This window comes from Calypte anna, chromosome 2 (genome assembly GCF_003957555.1).
Source record: "Calypte anna isolate BGI_N300 chromosome 2, bCalAnn1_v1.p, whole genome shotgun sequence".
Taxonomy (NCBI): Eukaryota; Metazoa; Chordata; class Aves; order Apodiformes; family Trochilidae; genus Calypte; species Calypte anna.
In genome coordinates, this window is record NC_044245.1 from 28,707,413 (window position 1) to 28,724,797 (window position 17,385).

The 17,385-nt window shown below is 35.8% G+C and overlaps 1 protein-coding gene across 6 annotated transcripts in view; it reads right to left on the bottom strand.

Annotated features, from left to right (window-relative positions):
* DGKB (diacylglycerol kinase beta) overlaps positions 1–17,385 on the bottom strand; it is a 286,640-nt gene that overhangs the window by 64,967 nt on the left and 204,288 nt on the right. For all 6 annotated transcript variants that reach the window (XM_030445130.1, XM_030445128.1, XM_030445131.1 and 3 more), the window contains 2 exons: positions 16,557–16,647; positions 10,819–11,014 (listed from right to left, as the gene is read on the bottom strand). In XM_030445130.1, coding sequence (XP_030300990.1) covers positions 10,819–11,014; positions 16,557–16,647 — 287 coding nt within the window. The remainder of the gene's footprint in view (positions 1–10,818; positions 11,015–16,556; positions 16,648–17,385) is intronic.

Sequence of the window (17,385 nt, forward strand, 5' to 3'; positions counted from 1 at the left end):
TGGATCAGAGGATACAATTAGGTGTTACAGGAGTCAAAAATGATCTGCTAGGCTACTCTATTTCTGTATCTTTCAGCTAAAGATTCAGACACCTGTGGCCATGTTAAATGAATAAAGAACCTGGGTAATACACTATCAGACATTCCTAGGGAATACTGGTCTGCCATTAAACAAACTGAATATCTCAGGATGGTTATTGAAGCTTTTTGTACAAAGGTCAAAATATTAAAGCATATGTTTGGCATCAGAAATTATTACTGTAAATCAAAACCACAGATGCACATATCAAGTCACATTTAGGATTTTTCAGGAGAGGGGGACATTCACTCCCAACATTCACATGTGAAGGGAGCCCGAATGGGTTAAAAAGGTCTCAATCTTAAATTCATCTGGCCTTTCTACTCCATTTTTATCATTCTGCATGTACTTGCAATGTTTTCTAATAACAGGCCAATTCCTGAACTCACATAGGAATGTAAATTACAATGATCATATGCATTCCTTTCCCCAAGAAAGGAAACACCTGTTATAGTGACTTAATTGTTGACTTTTTGGAAAAAAAGCAACACTTAGAAATAATTTGTGTCTGAAAAGCTTCAGAGGCAGAGCAACACATAAATTATGAAACTGGTATGAAACTAAATTCAGACAAAAACTCAAACTCAAAAAACTATATTCAGACATTAACAGATATTTTCACTTTGTTAATTAAGTCTGTATCGCAGTGCCACAAGAAGATTTGGTTATTTTATAACTAAGATAAGGCTACTTTCTGTTCTCAGATGAGTTTAACACTTCTGCAATAATTGTTACTCATTTACTCATAGAGCAGTAGGAAATAAAAATTAAGTTCTACTGAAATATGAGAATGTATACGTTTTAAAAAGAAATACAATTATGTAACTACGTGCACAAAAATCAATGTACAATATAAAAGATATATCCAACATTTTTTTTTTATTCCTTTGCTTGTTATAGAATTTTTGCTCAAGTAGAAGAAAAAACACGTGTTTATGTGACTGAAAAAACTAAAATGTCAATTAAGCATACTTGGGTTTAAATATGCACACACAATCTTACATTTTTAATCTAAAACTTAATTTTTCACATCCACATTTTGATACATACTAAATGTGAAATTCTGCTCTAAAAAAAGGAATTTAAGTATTCATGTATATAAATCTGATAATTCTCTATTTTCATTTTATAGTATTTTATATTTATATATCTACATACTTTATCTATGTAGATCTATACAAGTCAGAGAATTTAACTCCAAAAAGGAGTTATGTCATGTGCTAATGCTCTTGTACAAATATTCACGTTTGATACCTAGCAGGATGAATGTAAAATAACAACTATTCATCTGCTGTGTCAGCAAATTCCAAGTTCTAGACTGCACCATAGTGCTGCCACACTGCTACATGAGATGTTAAAACAGCAGCAAAGCCAGAGTGAGTGCAAAGAGAACCATGGAGGAAAGACTGAAGGAAGGAGTTCAGGAAAGACAATCTTAAAACTTCTCATGTCTGGTACAAAAGAGCTAATTATTATAGAACTAGACATCCTGTAAAATATATTTTCATGTCAAAGTCTAAGTCTTTACACAGATAGATACGTGGTAAGCGGGTCAAGATTGCTACAATGGTACTTGTTATTAATTCTGCAGTAAATGGGGGAAAAAAACCCCCAGATTTTGGCAATTTCATTCACATCCCTGATCATTCACTACATATTAACTAATGGCTATCATCAGGTAAATACTCATTTACCTGGGTTAATTAGGTGGGAGAATCATGAAGGGCTTCCAGCAAAGTAGAGGGAAGCCCTGGGAGCACTCTGGAACTGCTCATCCAAGCCTTCTGCAGAGACCTCTGCTGAGGTTTGCCATAGGACCTGCACAACATGCACAGAAGGACATATCCCTTGGTCCAGGTCAGACAGACCCAGCCTAAATTTACTTTGAATTCTGTAGAGAAGCCTGAGATGCTCTAAGGAGTTGGATGAACACAAGCTTAGCCAATATAAGCAAGGTGATGTTTTTCTTAATTAGCAGCCAAAGGGAATCCCAGCAGAATATTGTATAATGTTGCTATTGCAGAACTTGACTTGATTATTTTCATTCTACATTTTAGGTGTACCCTAAAACATTTCTTCTCACTTGCTACTTAACCTGCCATCCCTCCTACCCTCACCTTGTTCTCTGTACAAACCAATTTACCATGGCTTTTTTTTTTTTTTTTTTTTTTATAGAATAGCTAGAGTTAATTTCACCTACTGCATTTAATGTCATAGGAGTTATATGTGTAAATCCCTGTACTTAGAGATAAGATAGTCCTTTATGCCATTTTAATCAATCTTTGTCATGGGTATGTTACTTAATAGCTCTGTCTTCCTATAGAAAATGAGCAACTTAAGGGAAATGAAACTTTTCAAAGATACATTTTCCTTCTGGCAGTCTGTGAAATACACCATAATTATCCTCTTTGAATGAATAACGTTTGAAAGAAAATGAACATTCTGTGCACTGAAAGGTATTATACAATGACAATCTCAACTGCCTTGTAAATAAAAGGAAATTGTTTTTCTACTATGGTCTATATTGCTCAGAAACATATATAGATGCTTTATAAATATAAAACCAAATCAGACTATCAAGCCATTTCTCAAGATCCTATTACTTCCTAATAACAGTAAAATCAATATTTCACAGCAACAAGGAATTGTATTTATATTTCTATAAGATTCCAACTGTGTTATGAATTATGGACTCCACCCCCCAGACGGATGGGCCTACTTGTATGAATATGGCTCCAGCTGAACAGAGCACATTTTGAGTAATATAGGTCAAGAAAAGAGTGCACCCTGAAAACTTGCTGCCAGGGAGGGCAAAATAGGGGAAAAAACTTTTTTAGTAGTGTAATCAAATCACAACTGTCCAGCCCACATTCTCTTACTAAGAAAACCGGGCTATTTTTAACAGCTTGGCAAAATGAACATTTGCCTTGCAGATCTTACAAGCTAATGGGTGCAATGGACAATTTAACTACGTGGCTAGGACAAAGTACCATTTGCCCCTGTCATTCCAGTGATCAAGCACATGCAGTGAAAATAAGGAGCTAAACCCACACAGCATTCAGTTGCTAAGATGGGACAAAGGCATTATAATACCAATGCACCTCTCATGAAGTCATCCAAATTCTAGGTTCTGAGTTAGGAAAATTACCAGTGCCATCATTTTGTCAGGCTGAGTATCTCAGCACCTTTGTCAACACTGCACTGTGTCTAAACTTGCATCCCATTGCTTAGAGGAAAAGCATGAATTTGTTAATGTGGAAAAATTGTCATTCATTTTTTTCTCCCTTTCCCTGCCCCAGAAATCACTGTCTCACCAAAGATAAAATACTGCTGATTAGTGGAACACATCTCAATATGCTCCAGAGCTCCTAGAGGAACAATGGAAAATTGGAAACTACCAGATCAGTAGAAGGAATTCTCAGCTGTACCCTGCCTTAGGCAGGTCCTGGATTTGCAGGTACTTCCAGCAGGGGGAAACCAGCAAGGGTTCTTTGGTGCTGTTGAATTTGCAACCTTGTCACAGCCAGAGAACAAAACCTCACACACTAATGGGCTACACCATGGAACTGCTCTTGATGAAACAAACTCCCACTGCCTATTCAGTTCTTGCTGGAGAAACAGAGCAAAACAGTTTGTTGGCCAATTACTGCTGATGAGCAAAAAGAAGGGGCAATGCTCAATGGCTGAGGGCTGCAACACAAAAACACACAAAGGAAACTGAGCATTCAGAATAACGTGAAGATTTTTAAAAGGTGATCAAATAAGGCAAAGCAAACTAAAGAGGGGGAAATATACAGAGCCACCAAATGCTACTCTGTTTCCCAACAATGCCTACACTATAAACCCCCAAACATGTGTTCCTCAAGTTGCCAACACTGCAAGCTACATATACTCCCAGCAGGGTTTGCACGCACTGGAAAAAGAGGCCCTTTTTGCTCAGTAGATTAGTGCCCACAATAGTCATGAATGATGTGGGACACCCCAGCACTGGATCTGTAGAAGAGAGCACAGTTCAGCTCCACAAGACTTATCTTGCGGAGTGGTACCTGGTTTACATCCCTGCTCCAAAGAACTGTTGAAGTATTTAATGAGCTGTTGCCTCATGCAGCACATACAGAAATTCATCTCACCACCTAAGTCAGCTGGAAAGGAGGTGTCTAACCAAGCCTGTTACTGGGCTCCACTTAAAATAAATGGAGAGAGAGCCACCTCCAGTGAGCATTTTATTCTGCCTAGATTAGACCCTTATTTGAGCATAGGACACTTTTCCTGAGGTGGCTATCTACGGGCTATATGGTTGATTTTCAGATATTAAAGACACCCTAACTTTGACAGTCCTCATAAGAACGTGATTTACTATGAACAACACTCACATAACTGTAACAAGGCATTCTACACAGAAATAGGCAAAATTTAGGTTAAAGCTTCAATTTGTGCTTTAAGATGTTTAGAATATAGCAAATGCTTTGACAGGAAAAAGTAGCAGAAATAAATTTAGGATTCTTTTTCCTAATGTTTAAATTTTGAAGTAACTGGTTTAGAAGTGTTAGCTGCTGTTTATTTAGGTGATTTCTCTGCCTTCAACCAAGGATAGAAAACCTAGTGTCAAAATTCATAAAAAATGCTGCTATTTTCAAGGCAATTAAAAAAAAGAAAACAAAAAGAAAACCTCATTCAAGGATATTTTTGTGTTATTTTCCAAATAAAAAAATGGATTTCTGAGCCAGACTTTCAAAGCATTTTAAATTAATGCAACATTAAATTCATTATATGTATGTTTCCTAAATTCACACCATAGAAGTGCCACATCAGTTTTATGGCAGTTTACACTGAAATAATACTTGATTCTCCTGAACTTCATGTACTTAATGCTTTAAGCCTATACATACACCATCAGAGTTTAGTCCTACTTAAATAGGGAGGCAGAGACATAGAATTTTCCTTCCTTTTTACCTATTTTTGGGAATCAAGATGCACCATGTCCAGTAATCCTTTTAAATTTAACTTACTTTAATAATTATTAAGGAAATTTGGTTTCTTCTTTTTTGTCTGATCTCTGTGTTTGAAAAGTAGCAAGTTTTGGGTTGTTTTCATTAGGAAAAGAACACCAATGTTAGGTTTACATTCTTCATATTACTTCCTTACCACTACAGACAAAAATCTTTTTCCTTCAATGTAGAAAGACTTGAACAGAAGGCAATCTCTTTGCTTAACTAACAGTTTTACCATCAGAATTTGGCTGAGTAAGCTGTCTTTTCCCTTTTTTTTTTGAGTAAATGCATGAACAGTTTTTCTATTTCTGTGTTCAGCTCCTCCTCTTTTCTCAGGCTCATTGTTCTTTTGCTTTATGTATATCATTCAGCAAGGTATTTCCAACATATATGCCCTGTTTGCATCTTTGGTTTACAGATACACATATCTCATTTTTTGTAGAATCTTCCTTAAAAGAAGGACCATTAGTGGATTGCAAGGTATCTCAAATGCAAGATGTTTATACATCCCTGTTATTTGTTCTGGTTGAGTTTGAGACTAGTTCAGAACTGTGTGTAATTTTTATTACCTTTGATGTTTAACTGATTTAGTCACTGGTTTCCATTACTTAGACATTTTTCTGCTTCCTTGAATTCCGAATACCAAACCTCAAGTATTTTAAGTGACACTGTCATCAATTAAAGTTAATTTACCTTTTTCTTTCTTTCTGCAAATAATCAGTCTTACAGGTTATTTGTGTTTATTATACTTGGTAGAACTTGATTATAGCTCTACTTTCAATAAACTACATATGTGCACAAAAATATCCAGTTAGGACTGTTGAAGAAGCAATTATTTTACTTAAGAGACTATGTCTAGACAAGACTTTTTCTGTAAGTTAAATATCTCAACATAGACTAACTATGAAATAGTTTATGATAGTTTAAATACAAAGTTAATAAGTTGTTTAGAGAACTCTTGTCAGGAATCCCTTAGCTATTGGGAAGCTTGCGACGACATTATGTCTCCCCTGTAAAACAGAATTTGACTCCTAATAAGAAAGCTATTTTCTCCTCTCTTCCTATGCATAGATATTTTGAAGTGTTTTAAGGCCTCCACAGTCTCTGCACGTCCCCTGCTTTTAATTGTAGCAAACTGTTTGCATACAGATTATTCTATTTCCAAAACTCGTGCGTTTTATTCAGGAACTCAATGCAGTTATTATCAGAGATTTCCACGAACTTATTGAATCATATTGGTAAGCTTGGTTTATGCCTAGGTGCCATGATAAAAATGCACTTTGTCTTGAATTAGTCTAGTAGCCTGGCTCATTGCTGAGCACTAGTACACTGCAGCTCTTTTAACAAGTTGCACAGATCAACTTGGTTAAGCATTGTGTGCCTGGTGATGGACAAAATAAATAGGAAGAAAGTATTGCCTGTAAATATTTACACTCTAAAGATTTCACCCATTAAATAGTTCATAGTTATGTATTCAGGAAAGAGCTCATTGAGGTGACTGGGACTACTTGTGCTAAAACAAGTTCTGTATGTGTTTGCAATGATTTCTTGAAGAAACTTGAAAAGAGATCCCATTTCAGGTCAGGTCTCTAACTGAACTTCAGCAATCAAAGTAAAACAAAGTATAACAACATCCACCCCAAAGGAATCAAATTCCACTCAGCAAAAACTTTACTTGAGGGATTTTCAAAAGAATTATTTCCTTTTTCTCATCAAAAATCTGAAAATTTTACTTAATATTTCCATGAAAAAGAAAATTTTGCTATTTAACACTTAAATAGTACATATTCCATGTAAGGTATGTTGCCATGACTCAGCTTATGTTTTAGATGTCATATCCAAACAACAAGTAGCTCAGTTATTTACATTTATCTTTCTCAACTCACACTTCAATTTCTCTGCAGTATGTTCATCTTTTTTACAGTACTGTTTTTTTTTTTTTTGGCATTTATCAGTATCTGTGTATACCCAAACAAAAATCCTGTCCAAATAATCTTCAAGGATAGCCCACAATTACATCTAAAGTCTGTACTTTGAAAAAATTGGTTGTGGATAGATAAATCATAGATATGTATATATGAGTAGATTTTAAAACAAAAATTAAAGATACTGCAAGTGTCAGGTTCAAAAAGACAAATTACTAATTAAATTATCTGCTTTCGTGAATTGTCACATCTATACGTAGTTATATTTTTCCTAATACTTTAATTTTATACAATAGAAGCTACAGTGATAAATTAGAAATTATAATGAAATTAATTTTGAAAAATACAACCTGATTTTTACATAGTAACATTTTTTGAAAGACCCTCTATACTTCTGCACAGGAGCTAAGATGAAAACTATAGATTTTTTTTTTTTTTCCATGAACAAAGAATAGGACAATATTTAGTACATCACAGCTAAATAAGGTTTTCATTCCATTGAGTTAAGAGTTAACCAAATATATTTTCATATACTTTATATGAAAATATCAAAGCCAGTTACTGCTTAGGAAGAAATATATACTACACAAAGACACACACCTATATGGTATCAGTGTCAGATATTGTTCTTTAGTGTACATGTACAATTCCTGATGAAAGATATATTTATTTAATATCTTCATTTTCAGACTATATGCACAAAATAAGATTGCTTTTCAAGCAGGTGTCCATTTGTTTAAAGTCCAAATTGTGGTCTGACTATTCAGTAGGAAGAGATAGATAATGCGAAGGGCAAAGAAAATAAAAGCCTTTTTGCAGCAACAGGTGATAACAGTAAATAGGGACAGAAACAAGGAGTAGACTCAGAGGAATATACCTTCCCTGAGATGCATTGATACTAAAAAGAATAAAGTTTTGTCAAAACTTTGACCCTTTTTCCTGCAGTTATGATCATGTTGCATGTGCACAGATTATAATTCATACAGACAAGGGCAGGTGGAGGACAGAAGCAGGTCCTCACAGGGGCTGGATCGTTGGAAGTTCTCTAGGTTCCAGTGGTGCTGGTCCAAGAGGAGCAACAAAATACCCTGAGTGAGGAGACAGCTTTTGCTAGTCCATGCAAGTTTCCCATTTAAGAGCTCAGACTTTGAATACTGAATTTTAATTAATGCATTTATAGTCAAGTTATAAAATCATAAAAGGAGAGACACAAAAAGAACACAGATTGATATACAATCAAAACCAAAAAAAACCCCTTGCAGTTGCACTGCAGTTGAAAGAGACTAAGCCCAAATGCTGTGGGGTTTTTTAGCCACTGAGAAGCCCTATATGATTAGATTAAAAAACCCAAACCCAGCACCAAAACCTGATACATATCTCCATATGAAAACATAAGGATGTTTGATTACTGTCCCCTGGAAAGCACAGTCCTTATTTGTCAAGTGATCAGATGCTTTATTTGGACATGAAACCCACTGAAAGGATATTTATTCAGAAAAAGTAAATAAATTAACAGAAGTAAACAAGAGGGTGAAGGGTTTTTTATTTATTTCTCCTGGTTCTCATTAAAGCAATAGCTATTTCTGCACCTGGTATTAACATTTTGTAAAGTATTTTTTTTTAACTAAAAAGTGGAATCCAAATGTCCCTGAAAAAAACAGTCAGCTAGACAACATTGGGCTCTCAGATTTACTTGTACAAAGCTAGTGAAGGAATCAGTGCTTTAGAAGTGACAGGCAGTCAGTTATTTCTAGAGTGGCTAGATTTAGATTAATCAAAACTATTTGAGAAGCCTAGACATAAAATTGATTGAATTCCATTATTCAGCAATAATATTGAATACTGAGATGAAGAAGAATACTCTATCCTGAGAACCTCCCTAAGATAGCAGAATTAAGTTACTGTTCTTTGCAGTATAAAATGGGAGTGGATCCACAGAGCAATCAGTTGGTTCTTAAAGGTTTTTATTTTTTGCCATTTTCATTTTGGAGTTTGAGATGTTTTAACCCGGGTCAACAGACTGAGCAGCCATTTGCAGTCAAAGCATGTGCCTCCCCCCTCCATTTAAAAGGAATCCAGTTTGCATGCTACATGTTATAAACAGGGATGCAATAAAAATGGACAGCTGGGGAATTCAAGGAGTGCACTCCTGTTAAACACTAAAATGATTACACTAGATGCAACTAATAATATTATCCATGTACTCAGTGACAAGACAGAGGTACCCTAGTTTATGTTACTGAGAGGTTGATCTCTGCTTTGAAATTGTCTTTTGGTTGAAGCTACTTCCATTCATAGTGCACATAAAGAGATTAGAAACTAAGTCACGAGCCTCATTTTTCTAAACTAAGGTGACTACTGTTTCCATTAGGAATACTTTGACAGATCATGTAGGATCTTTTGTTTAATCCTGTCCAGGAAATGAAGTGCAACCATGCAACCATGACCTTCTAATATAACAAAAATAGTCAGGAGTTTAAAATCATTTCAATAATTTAAAGAAGTTATAACATCTTGCTTCAACTCTATGAAAAGGGTGAAATTTCCTGTCTCCTTATGTCCAGAAGCAACACAAAAGGAAAATTTTTGGTGAGTCCATTATCCAACAGTCTGCCTTCATCTCTTGAACATTCATATAGGAATTGTAGTGTCCACAGAAGATTAGCAGCTGATAAGACTTCAGTTGAATGTATTGGTCAGTTACTTGCACATACTGAGAACCTATGAAAAATTGCTAAAACACACAAAACTTCTAGTCCTAGTATCTATTGCAACCTCCAAGCCACAGTGAAATACGTCACTCCTAAACTTCTGCCATTCAGATAAATTAGCTGGATTAAATCTACAACACATATCAAATAAGATGTAATTTATGACTTAAAAGTTACTGCTGATGCAATGTAAAAAATAGGATTTCCCAAAGGATCACAATAACATCTGATAATTTAAGCCCCGATCTCTATTCAGTCTGAGTAAGGGTGAGAAGCAGGAAGCTCTGAAGCAGAAAGAGAACAGAAAAAACAGGAACAGAAAAAAAAAAAATTCTATAGTCTAGTCTGTTCATCCCTTGTTTTGAAGAGAAAGATGTTTTTTAATTACAAGAACTTGTGACACTCAGTGATGTACTACGATGCACAGGATTATAGATTCTACAAAGCAGAAGAGAGATTATCATTTGCTGTAGGGTTTGTAAAAACTTTGTCAAAATTTAGTGACCCAATGCTCCTAATCACCAGGAAAGTATACAAGCATATATCTGAAAGTACAGATCATACCTATGCAAGCAGGCTACAACACATGCATTCAAGGGTTGCACAGAGCATCACAGTATAGATGTACAGACAGCTTGGTCTTGTTACCCTGAAGTAATTTGCCACAGTCTCAGGGTGGTTTTTTAGAAACAGGGCATGACTATCCCCAAATTTTATGCACACTGACATCAAGAAACAATATACATTATTAGTAAGCATTTTTCAACTCCAAACCCCCCTGATAATTCTAGATTGAATATCGCACTAACAAACAGTGGCACATGGGGTTCCTCATCTGCTTAACAGGTAACATCCGAGGCAGGCTTGCAAGTGTGTATATAGAAAATATATTTATATATATTATATATACACTGTAATTGTCAGCAGGCCTGACAAAAAGAATTTATTCCTTTGCTCCAGTGCTTGCCATCAGAACAGCTAAATGCACAAGAAAATAAATAGCTAAGAACTATCTACCCTGTTTTTTTTTTAAAAAAGCGGTAATACACGGACAATTAAACAACTGAGTTGAGTGTTTAGAGCCAGATAGCTTGTACGAGTTTGTAAGCTTACCTTGGCATACAAACTTCAGTTCCTTTGCATCTGTGACAGTGGTTCTTTTATCTGACCGCTTCTTTTCTGTCCGACGGTGGCTGCGCCTTTTCTTTGTCTCTCCCCAAAGATTGGATCCACCATGCATGCTTGGGATGTTCAGAATGGCAATTCCTTCCAGAGAAATATTAGTTAAATCCAGCTGAATTCCATCACACTGATTTGCAAGGAGAAAAAAGGAAAAAAAAAAAAAAAAAAGAAAAAAGAAAAAGAAATATGTTTCATTTATTAGATATTTTAATTCAGCAATTCATCATTCTTAACACTGTTAATGTTTTATTGAATGTTTATACCTAAACTGTATACCTGTATCTGGAAAGGTGGTATGAGATTGGAAGTGATCCTTATTCAGCAGCCAAACATGATTCCTATTTGGCTCTTGATTGCTTCAGTGTAGGACCATTTGGTAGAGCCATGTTGTTACCTGACACCTCCTGATTGACACAAGTGAAATATATTTTGCAGCTTCACTACAATTATTAGCAAGAAACTTTTTATACTATAAAAATTCTATAGTAATTACTGGAGGTTTTTTGCTGCCTATTCCAGCTACATTGTCTGTCTTCAGATTTTGCAGTGAAACTTGTCGTTATAACATAACATTACAACATGAGTCCCTTCCACATGTAACTGAATATAAAAGTCCCTACATAGAGAGCATACACAGCTTTATGGAAAGGATATAAGCAGGGCCAAGGCAGACAGAACAGCATATTGATAGTTTCAATCCAAAGGCACAACTGGTACATGAGTGTAGGGCTATGACAGACAAATAACTCCCACTGAGAGGGGGTAAGTTTAGTAAGACCATTTACAGCAGCATCCAGATCCAGCTAAATCACTCCTTATCTCAGAATTTCCATCAGCCAGTTCTCTGATATGCACAACATTGCCAAAGGAAAACATGGTATATTGAGCTAAAAAAGAGGTTATCAGTGTTTTAAAAGCCTTCCAAGACTTACTTAAACACAGAAGTCTTACTCTGTGGGATAGTCCCTTCAGTGATGAAATCATTACTGAAGGGCATGTTGTGCCACTAGTGTGTATTTCTCCTGCTTCCTACAGAAAAAGTGACCATTGAGGCCTTTTGTAGGTGTATATTGCTTCGCTAAATGTCTTCAAATTATATCTTATAAAGGGACCATATTTTCACTTCCAGAAGAATGTCTCAGTGACTTTAATTTATCACCTCATCAGTAACAAACTGCAGCATCTTCTCAGGTGGTAAAAGCCTACAATATTTGCAAACACAGTTCACCTGAAACACATTGGATGATCCTAGCTTGATAGGATACACCTACCCTTCACTGATTATCATTTACTCAGGCTAAATCCTCCTCCCTACCCACATTGGTTTAGGATCAGGGAAAGCTCCTAATCTGTATAAACCACAGCAAAATACTGAAGAGCCTCCACAGAAGAATGAAAGACCCAGCTTCAGATTACTACAGTTGAACGTGCAAGTGGAAGGCAAAGCATCCTTCTCTAGTTTTCAGTTCACTGAACCAGGCAAAGTTCCCAGGTTTCATATACTTGGTTTGAGACAGGTTATCTCCATGCCTCACAATGTGGTGAGAATATCTAGATTCCCAGGCAAGTCACACACACACACCCCCCATAGTGTAGAGCAGCATATTTTCAGACACTAGATCCTACTCCTGCAATGTTCTGTGAAGCAGTAGAAGCTTTGGTCACGCAATAAAATTGTCTAAGGATCTTCTTTTTTAATTCCAATATTGAATAATCAGGAAGAAAACTGGAAAAATAATTAACTATGCTTCAGTAATAGTCCACTGACACCTTGCAGCTTGCCGCCCTGTGGGAAACTGGCATTTCTTCCTCTCTGCCTAAACTATTATCACAGTTTTGAAGAAGAAAAGCAAAGTATAACTCAAAAATAACTGTTTCCCTGAAAACTTCTGACATCACTGAGCAGAATTGCATTGTAATGTCTACTCTGCATCTTCTCAGTTCTTCTAAGAGTAAACATCTGGAGAGAGAACAATTTCAACATTAAGTTTTCCATTTTATATTTGCTCTTCAAGAATTATATTCATACAAGGAAATGTCAAAAGCCACATCTGGAAGTCAGTTGGCAATTGTGGCAGTTACTGTAATTGAAAGTGTAACTTTTTAATCAGACTTTTCTTCCAAGAAAAAGGCATGGGTCTTCGTTGTTACTTGGGAAGCAAGTTCATGGTTCCCCCCCTATATTTTATATGTATTAAATATTAAGATGATTTATTTTACTAAAAATTCTGCTCATGTGTATGCTCACTTACTGCTATACATTCTAGATAAACAGATATTAATTTCATAATTAAAAGTAATCTTGTGTAAATACCCTGCAGGCCTCAATGAATCAAACACATACTGTGTGTCAGGCCTCCCACTGTCTTCAAGTGGAATGTACTGGCTGGATAATTAGATAGTACATATTTTTTAACCTTATTTGCATGCATATTATATCTTTTGCACACTGACAAGCAGCAGTAACAACAAAAGTCAGATTACCACAGGGAATTCCCACAAAGAAGTCTTCATTCCTTATAATTTGCAGCCTAAATTAAAATAATTTGATCTTTGACAAGGATGAAATGTCAAGCAGAAGGGGGTCCTCTACAAGCCACGGCCTGTGGCTTCTGAAATCTGCCTAATTTATGTCAGTCACTTCTTAATACATATTTAAGTATTACAAGAGAAAGATGATAAATATGCAATCTGACACCTTTGGTATTTCCCTGCTGTTAATTTATAAAGGTCTGGCGTCCCCCAAACTGACTGGAATTATTTAAATAAAAGAAGAATTGTGAAATAGGATGGTGCAGGGTCTGCCTTCCATTTTCACTCAATATTGAACACAGCAGGTAGTACACTAAGACAATTATTTGATGAGGCCTCAGAATCCCACAGTGACGAGGAACTTTCTGAATTAGTAAAGGAGAATTTCTTTTGTTCACACACAGACAAGACTGCGCTACAGGTAGCTCTGCGTTGTCCTAACACATTCATACACTATAACTACAAAACACAAATGTGTCCTGCTCTTTTTTTTTTTTTTTTTTTTTTTTAGGTTTCAGATAATGCAGTGATGCTGCCAAAAATAAAAGCATGCTTTTAAAATATGGAGTATGCCTGCCTGGATTCAAAATACACACTAGCGCTTTTACTTCTTACTTGCCTTCTAGTCTCTTTTCAGGCACTATCTTTCACACTTCTTTCAATATAAAAAGTATTTTCAGATCATCCCTCAGAACATACCCATGCCTGCAAACAGCTGAGATGTAGGCTTTGCTGTGTAACCAAGTGCAGTGTCATGCAAGAGTATGTGATTGTTTAAACTCCATTCCCTCACCCATTAATACTAGGTAGCAAAGAAGGCTTCCTCTGGTCCCACGACTTTTTTACTGTGCTGCAGGTATGGATCAAGGCATCCTCACTGACACTGCATTCACACCTACTCTCACTGAACACCCTTCACACACCTGTCTCTTTCTTCTGAACTGGAAATAAAGTGTAAGTGCTCTACAATGTGATGTCATAAGCCTAGGTTTTTTGTTTTCTGGTTTTTATTTCCCCCTTTAGAACCTCTCTCCTCAACATCTAGGATTCCAGTTTGGAAATAAAACCATCGCTTATTCTGAATAACTTGAGAATTTAGAGTCTAAACTTTATTCTGCACCTCACACAGAAGAGAATATACATTAATCTATATCTGGAATAGCAAGCTCAATTAGGCTTAGAAATCAAATATAGGGTTGAAAAAATATTTGCCCATAGAATGTTTGCTCACTGTCTCCCAGAGCACAGATACAGAGAGCCTTAACCTTTATGTGCTTTGTTCACAGAAAATTTTGCTGTAGAGCAAATGCATTCCTTGTGCATTTTATTCAGAGTGAAATGTGGCACCACCTGCCAAGCTCCCATTTACAGCATTGTCCCCAAGCAAGGGGCAGCAGGTTAAAAATGAGATGAAAACAGAGCTACTCCCAAGTGTTTATGACATTCAAACAAGAAGCACTAGATACAAGCACACAGACAAGTAAATGTAATTTACTTATTCTAAATAATAAATAAATAACTACCTCCTAACACTTCCTGTGTACACACCTTGGAAATTATTTCCCCTATGATATTTGTTCTTAACTCCAGGACTAATGATAATGACCAGGAGAGATGAAGTGAATGTTACTAAACACGTCTCATACACTGGCAATGTATCACTTTACTGGTAGTAACAGTGTTATTGATATGAACTGGTAATAATAATAATACCAATAATACCAATAATAATTGGTATCACCAACATTACAAACTTGTATACGTACTTGTTTGCTTTGTAATGTCAAAATTTTGTCACTCATTCAATGGTTACAAATAGATGGTTTAAGAAGGTAATACCTGAGTATGTAGGATTTTTGCCAGTGAGGAACATTTATCAAGAAAGCCTGCTCATCAATTTGGATTTAATTAAAAGGGACATTTAACTTGCAGTATACTTGAACCAAATAAAATCAGGTAAGCATTTCTTCCCATAGCTAACCAAATATTTTTAAGGCAACATGTACTTAAACCCAAGTGTGGGTAGCACTGTCCTGGGAAGCCAGATGGACTTTTTTTTTTTCCTCCCCCCCAGAGTTTTAGGGTTTTTTTCATTTTTAATCTTTTTTATTTTTCATTTTTTATTAAACAGGTACAGACCATGTTTCCACTCTAAAAAGAAAAGTGGAAAAACAGAAAAATAGAGTAACACGCAAGTCGTGTACCACAGATCTTAAAGTTTCAGCCTCAGTTCCTTTGCTACTGTCCTACTACCAGGTCCATAGACCCTTCAACATGATTCCAGACTTTGCCTTTCAGGAGGCTTTGACCAGCCTCTCACAGCTCTTTGAGTGCCTCATGCTACTACTATACAAATACTCCATGGACATGTGCAGTTTCTCATTAAAGTGCCATAATCCTCTTGAGAAATTATTTCATTATTTAACTTAAATTCTCAGGTTTGTACCTTCAGTCATTTCCCATTTTTCATTTATTTATTCATAAATATCAGCCCCCCAAACAGTTTATGATTTAATGTAGCCACTTATTCTACCAGCCATCAAAGTAGCAGTAGCACATTATTTTAAATTCTTATTTTCTCTGTTACTGTTCTGAGTCTTTTCAGTTAATGTTCAATGTATAATGGCAAGATGACCCCTTGTGCAGAGAGAATAGATAGTTAATGAAGGGGAATGATTCAAAAAATATATATTCTTTAACCTTTATTCAGGAAAGTAAGTAGAATTTTAGGGAATTGAGTTTTAAAGGTTACAGAAACTTGGGACCTAGAAATAATAAGGTGGTTGGGTTTTTTTATTTTTTTTAATTTTAATCCTGCAGAAGCTCTCACTTTCTCCAACACACTTTCATTTTTCCATCTGACCTAGTCACACTCCCTATTGATTTCTAATGTTATATGTCACCTCTTGACCCCATCTACTGTATTAAGACTTCACTAATCATCAAACTGAACTTTGTTCCAGTGTGCATGGCTACACTACAAATAGACACGATAAAAATAATATTTTGGAATAGAGGGTCGAAAAGATGTGCACTGCTCTTTGCCTTGTTGGATTCAGGCACTCTGTACCCTTGCTCCCTGCATTTCAGTCAAACTAGTGACATTTCAAGAACAAAGGCAACAATTAGTTTCTTACTTCTATTTCTACAGATTCATGCAGCTTCTTACAGGTGGCTGAGAAAGTTTCCGAAGTGCCAAATTCAAAATACCAAAATTTGTTCTTCATTCTGAAAGAAGAAAAAAAAAGAAAAAAAGAAAGATCTTATTCACTATCAATATGTGACAAAAGTGATCATCCTGTCTTCCATTATAAGTAATGGCAAAGGCTTGGGAACATGTGACATCCCATTTGAAATAGATGAGCTCATAATTTTCAAAGCTTAAATGTTGGTGTCAAGTTGTATGATATCCCCTAAAGGGATAACAGGAATGTGTTGAACTGACAGGTTCAAATGTACCTTTGACTTTTCTTTTTCAGTGACTATCAGAATATTTTTGTCACTTAACCAGTGACATGCCACAGAAAAATGTATAGATTTTATTTCATGCCTTACGCCTACTATACGATTTCTGATTCATGGTTAAAATCTGTGTCCTGCAGGATACTGTAATGTTTAAGTAAGGCACTCCTACCATGAGGCAGAGCCAACACAAAAATGTAGCTTGCCCTAAGTTAGCTAAAGGTAAAGGTAAAAGCTCATTGTTCACGATTACAGGTGAGAGATTCAACAAAAACTCCATCTCTAACAATCTGTAAGTATTTTGCAGTAGGAGAGATGTATTACCATGTAATTAACTCATAGATGGGACCTGCATCTTGAAGTTCACTAACAGACTCTACAGAAAAATAAACTGGATATAAATGCTAGTAAATTGCTTAGTTTATCATGACAGCAGGCACCGATTACACTTTTTTCTTCTTAAACACATAAAGAGTGCACTTCTGTTTTACCAGATTTATTGCA